Source organism: Cucumis melo, chromosome 10, assembly GCF_025177605.1.
Source record: "Cucumis melo cultivar AY chromosome 10, USDA_Cmelo_AY_1.0, whole genome shotgun sequence".
Taxonomy (NCBI): Eukaryota; Viridiplantae; Streptophyta; class Magnoliopsida; order Cucurbitales; family Cucurbitaceae; genus Cucumis; species Cucumis melo.
This window is the reverse complement of record NC_066866.1, coordinates 3,196,834-3,203,758: the sequence shown is the minus strand read 5'-3', so window position 1 is coordinate 3,203,758 and position 6,925 is coordinate 3,196,834. Positions and strand designations below refer to the sequence as shown.

General features: G+C 26.0%; 1 protein-coding gene across 1 annotated transcript; it reads right to left on the bottom strand.

The window, feature by feature from the left end:
* Positions 1-996: 996 nt before the first annotated feature.
* Positions 997-2,278, bottom strand: LOC103489043 (zinc finger protein 5). Its single transcript, XM_008448038.3, has one exon. It carries the CDS (start codon positions 2,091-2,093, stop codon positions 1,317-1,319), a length of 777 nt encoding a protein of 258 aa, XP_008446260.2. The 5' UTR covers positions 2,094-2,278; the 3' UTR covers positions 997-1,316.
* Between the last annotated feature and the right edge of the window lie 4,647 nt (positions 2,279-6,925).

Sequence of the window (6,925 nt, the reverse complement as noted above, 5' to 3'; positions counted from 1 at the left end):
TATATATATAATGGATTCACCAATAAATTTGTCATGTTTATATAAACATGTGGAAGAGTAGATGAAGAATATTATATATAAATATGTATTAATATATAATTATATACTTCTTAGTGCTCTCTTTCTCTTAATAGTATAAACAAATATATTTAATGAGCAGTCAAATAATGCCTTTTGTATATTTTAAGTGATATTAGTTGATATGGATTGACTAATTGTTAACATCAATTAATTAATCAAAACAATTATTTAATTGTCATTATGGGAAAATCAAGGATGATCTAGTAAGAGAATCGTGACTATTCTAAACTTAATGATTCACCTCAAGAATTAAATTAATTAACCTTTATAATATATATTCTATTAATAATCTCTTTGGACCGCCATCCTCTCTCCATTAAACCTCATAAAATTAATATCAACACGTCATCATCATCACATATATATATATATATATATATATATATATATATATATATGTGTGTATGCTTTAAAATACAAATCAACGCAACCATATTTATTACACATATACTTGTACTCTTTCTTACTCTAACCATCAATATATAAAACTTAGATTTATAAATTAAAGTACAAAATCTTAGACTTTTTATAAATTTGTCTTTCTTTTGTTTGAATATTTCTAAAATTGTTAAGTTTTAAACGTCCAAAATTCTATCTATAATTGAATTGACATTTATTATACAATGTATTATCTCTAGAGCTAGAGATCACGTTGATGGGTAAATAATAATCTAAAATGTACCACAATACTTACCTACTAGCTGGGTTGAATTCATCCTTTGCAGCAACCAACTCTTTAATTCACTATGTGATCCTTTTTTTTTTTTTTCTCTTTAATATTTTGATAATTTGTTTTTTCAAAAGTACCAATAGTTAAATACACGGTGAATTGATCTTCTTCTTTTTTTTCTTTTTAAATATATTGTCTTGTATTGATAAATGAGAGTGGAATAAATCATAGTACTACTTAGCTTCTGCACATTAATTTATGTTGTGGATCTTACATTATTGATATTAAATAATATAACAAATAATGAATTGAGTACTATAGTAGTAAGTAAAAAAAAAATAAGTTCATGAAAGTGATCCGTTGTATAGAGATGTATACATCTCAAGATTCGAAGCAAATTATACATCTCTTTTGATCTGTCACCAACTAACAATAAGCAAGTATTGCTCTAAGTACAAAACTGTAAACAAAATTATACATGGACATATTTGTAATGAAGAGTGCTTAATTAGGAAAATGTTTGGATTGGGTACAAGAGATTGGGAGGGAAAAATATTAATGAAAATTAATTAAGGCCAAGTTGAAGATCCAAAGATTTACAAGAAGCAGGGGAGGAAGAAGAAGAAGAAGAAGAAGAATGAAAAACGACAGGGTTGGTGGAGGGTTGTCGGGACGACATGTCGGGCGGTGTGAAAGTGAAAAACGGCCGTCGTTGTTGTTGAGGTAAAAAGGGAAGAGAAGAATCAAAATGGATTAATCCGGCGTCGTTTTGGTTGAAACTAATCTGTGAAGAATTATAATAATAATCATCGGAGATGAAAAAAGAAGAATTGGGAGAAGAAGAAGAAGAATTAGGATTATCATAATCATAAAGAAAATGATTATTGGTAGAATTAGATTGAAGATAATAAGTAAGTGTAGCTTTTCTTGCTTGAAGTTGCATCTTCTTCTTCTTCAATCTCTCTTTCTTGTGAGCATTTTGATGGCCACCCAAAGCTTGAGAATTTGTAAACTCTTTCAAACAATATTGACACTCGAATTTTGTTGCTTTTCTATTATTGTTATTAATAATAACAATATTGGCAGCTTCTTCTTGATCATCTTCTTCCTGTTCTTGTTGATTTGATGATGATCTTTGATCAAAACAAACTGTCGTCGTCGTCGTTGTTGAAGAATTTACACTTTCGTGATCACCTTGATCATGAAATTTATTACAAGAATTGTTTGATGGGTTGAGCTCAATTCCAAAAAGTTTTACTTTTTTCTCCATGCAACAACTTCCTGCGAATAACCCACTTTCTTTTTCTTGATCAAAATCACAACAAAACGAGTCCTTTCCCATCAAGGTATAGAGAGAAATAAGAGAAAGAAAAAAGGGAGTTTTTTTTTTTTCCTCTTCTCAAAATGAATGTGAATTTGAGGGGGATTTGGAGAGATTTAAGGTTTGTTTTATAATGAGATTTGGAAAATGGTTTACAACAAAATCCAATATTGAAAACAGTACTATCTCTGTGTGTGTGTGTGTGTGACATGTCAAAAAGGAATAATAGTTTGTGATTAATTTTAATTTTAATAATCATTCATGAAACGGCAACGGCAAGCCAAAGAGGTCAATAAAATAAGGTTTTAATTGAATTTGGAAGAAGAAAAGTCAGAGCATAGAAGAAGTCTATCGTCTCCTTTTCTTTTTCTTTTTTTTTTCTTTCATGCAATAATGTTTTTGTGTTCAAATAACTTTTTGATATAGTATTAAAGATATACATGGAACTTTCCTCATCAAATGGAGATTTACTTTTCCTTTTCTTTATTTCCAAAATATACTTTAATTTAATAACGTCTTTCTCACTTAGTTCAAAAAATACAGTACGAAGCAATTTGCTTTAATAAGAGTAATTGTGTAGCTCGTTTGTAACGATTTTTACATTGACGATAATATAATTATTTTAAAGAAGATTTTAATTATACGTTTCGAAAGTATTAAACAAAGGTTCTCGAATCAATTGACAAGTATAATTAATTTTTTATATATTTTTTTTATGGAAAATTCACATTTGTTTATAGATGGATCCTTGAATGAGGAGAAAAAGCTATCTAATATAAGAAAAATGGATTAATGTAATAGTTATTTTGGGAGCACTTAGAGGGTATTTTTGTTAAAATAAAACAAAACAAATATTCGAATGCTTGAAAGAGAAGATTAAGTTTTGATTAAAAATTAAGGAAATTGATTAATTAATGTTAGAAAAAGCAAACATATAGTATGGAGAAGAAAAGTCAAAGAAAGTGGGGGATTGTGATCACCTTCAGGGAAAGAGAGAGCTGCAAATGGATAACTAAAACCCACCAATATTAATAGTTTCATTGGATTCTTTTTTCTTTCTTTTTTTTCTTCTAAAAAAGTTAACTAAAGTGCTTATTTGGTAGATTGTTTTCAAACCATTATTCTACTTTTGTTTTCTTACTTTAATTCTTTTTTTAAGAATTATGATATATGGTGAAATTTTGTTCTAACTTAAATAAAATATTTTACTATAACCTTAAATTATTTATTATATACCTATCGAAATTGTTTACGTTTATTAATTTAACCTATAGACTCCATTCTTTTATCTGGATGTCACCTTTTACGGTAAGCATTTTGGTTTAACATAATACAATAAATAAAAAACAACAACATATATAGTTCAAGTAATAAAAAGCAATCCATCATCGATCTATAAACTTAATTTAACATTTTCTTTTCTTCGATACACCAAACAAAAAAGGCATGGAAAAATGAAAGAGGTAACACAAATCTAAACATTAACTCGATTAGTAAATTGTATTATAACCTAAACCTAAAAGTTAGAGGTAGACGACATTTATTTTCAAATAAAAAATATATATTCTAAACCGAATTCAAAAGCAAATTATATTTGTACGAACAAATAATAAAAGCAAAAAATTTAAGAAAAAGTTAGGTGATAAGAAGTCTCATCTCGTACAGTACTTTATGAAACAATTTGAAAAATTAGTTATAGAAAGGATGGATGATTGTGTGTGAGAGAAACATGTAATTAGAATATAAATAAAAATAATAGTAACTTTAAATTGATAACTTAGTTTAAACTATTTTTTATTTATTTATAGAAATATAGGTAAAATTAAAATATGAAAGATTATTGATAAATATATGTTGACCAAATAGGGGGGGGAGGGGATATATATAGAATAGTAAGAGAGAGTAGTTGAGAAAAGGAAACAAAGGAATATTAAGAAGTGGGTAATGAGGTAAGCATATATACTTATAAAAGAAGAAGAAGAGAAAAAAGATGAGGGAAAAAGGTCTAAAATGAGATCTTGGGCATATCTTCATAGAGCAGGCAAAGCTCTATATTTTAATATTTTATTATCACCTCCTTCCCAAAAGCATATGTTTTTTTTTAATGGGTCTTTCAATAAATATTATCTTATAAGAAAGAGTCACAAAATTTAATTAAAGGTTTAATTTTGGTTGGACACATGTAAATATAAAGGACCCCACATTGTAGGGCTTGTTGGAAACTCTAATTAGATTTTGCAATTGCTTATAAAAACATATTGTCTATTATTAGATTCTTCCCACTAATTGGAATTTGGAGGAGAGACTATTTATTTTATTTTATTTTTATTTTATATATATATATCTCTCTCTCTCTAAATAATTCCTACTTTTGGAGAAAAATGTTTCCAAGTAGGCATGCTGTCATGAAAGCATTTCATTATCATAACAAATAAACATGTGGAATATTTAAATTTTGATATAAATATGGTGCCTTTGGCTATGGCTATGACTATATATTTATGGGTTGGTGGGTTGGTTTGATTGATTGAATTAATTTTTTTTCTTTTTCTTTTTGGCTCATTTTTTCATTTTATTTTCTTACATTATTATGGGTTTTGTTTAAAAGGATGAGATAATATGGACCCTACCCAATGCTTTAGCCACCTCCACCTCCACCTCCACCTCCACCTCCACCTCCACCTCCACCTCCACCTCCACACCCTTATCTTCTTTATATATATATACACAATATATATATATATATATATTCTCTTCAAACTCATCTGAAAAAAATTAGGTTTAAACTAACATTGTAGTTTTTTTATTTTTGAATTTTTTTTTTTAATTTGTTTCAATTTTAGTTTTTGAATTTTTCATAATCTTAAATTTCATCTCTTTTAAGTTAATTTTTATTCAAATTAGCTAAATAATGTAAATATGTTTTCCAGTGAAAATATTATGAAACAATTTTTTTTTTTTTTGAAGAAATTAAAGAAATCGATGATATTAAAGAAGTTGTATAATTTTTATAATTATGAGTATACATCAACGTTTAATAATTAACATAGTCATTCAATTAAGCTAGATAGCTAGCTGAATCAAATTATATTTACAAATAGTTTGAGCAATTGTTTCTTTCAAAAAACCAGAATTAAATGTTAATAAAATATATAAATAAAAAGAAGTTAGGGAGAAGAAATTAAGAATATGGTGAAGAATTTTGTGGGTTTGTTGAAGTGAGGTGGAAAGACAAAGACAAATGAAACTCATTCGAACCCTCCTCTTGACTCTCTCGTCTCCTTTGGTCTACTCTTTTTTTTTTTTTTCCTTTTAAACTCTTTTTTAATTGCTCATCAACTTTATATATTTAATTTAAATACCATTTTTTGTGTTTTGGGTTTATGTTTGATCCTTAGATTTTTTTTAAAAAAAATTCGTTTGATTTGTATTTGGTGTATTTTTAAAGAAAAATATCGGATTTAAGCTTTGAGTTTGATTGTTATCTATAACTATTAATATTTTGATCATTAGTGTTAGTGTGCTTAATAATTGATTTAAAAATTATAATTAATTAGCTTTCATTACATTTTTAGAAATTTCACTTCACAATTACTTTAAATTAAAAGTTAACGTCCAAAGATGTAATTATTATACCGAAACTTAAAAGGTATTTTTGCAAAGATAACAATCAAACACAAACTATTAGTAAAATGTAAAAGAATTTACAAATATAACAAAACTTTAATAGGGATAGATCATATCAATATGATAAACTTAAAGATTAATAGAAGTTTATCGATGATAACGTTTATCGCTAACAAATTTCACTATATTTGTATTTAATTAAAAAAAATTTATTATACACTTAATTATTGTAACTATTCATTGATTTTTTATTTTTTATTTTTAAAAAATAAGCCTATATAGTTTCAATTTCATACTATATTTTTCATTTATTTCAATTACAATAATTGAATTCAAAATACAACGATAATATTTTAAAACCTACTTTTTTTTAATTTTCAAAATTAAGCTTAATAAAAGATAATTGTTTTTATATTTTTCTAGGCTTTATTATAAATGATTTTCAAGAGTCTAAATTAAAATAAAACCCAAAACTTTGGAGTAAAGTAGGAATAAAAAAGAGAAGTAGATTTCAAATTTAGTTTTTGGATTTTCAAGTTCTTCTTTCCAAAAAAAAAAAAAAAAAAAGGAAAAAGAAAAAATTAATTAGTAAACAAATTGGTATAATTAATTTTGTTAAATGATCAATCAGAATCCCACTTAGCTTTATAAATCATTCTCTCTTTCCATGTAATTTCTTGTCCCTAATATTCCATTTCCCAAAAACCCAATGTTTTTTACTCTTTCTGAGTTGGAAAAATCAACCACTCACTAATGAGTTCCCAAAATAATAATAAAAATGATAATATTTTTAAATAACAAAAATTATCATTGTTTATAAATATGAATAAATATCTATCGATATCTACCAACGATAGACGATAGAAAATAGTAACATTTGATTACGTTAGTAAATATTTTGATTTAATTGGATGTATCGCAAGTCCCACTCAAATTTTTTGTATTAACAAATTAAAGAAGATATTATTTTGTTTTGAATAAATATTGAATATTGGAAATGGGGGTATTGGGTGAATGTGATTGATCTTATTTTACCAAAAAAAGAATGAAGTGTTCTTTATTAAGATGCCATTGCCCTCTCATTGAAGCATAAAACGAATGATCTCTATTATTTATTTGTGGATTCATCTTTTTTTTCCTTTTTCCCTTTTTGTAGATAGAATTATCTTTAGAAATGATTGTAAATATAACACATAGAATTATAGACTATATTGTAAATATAGGTT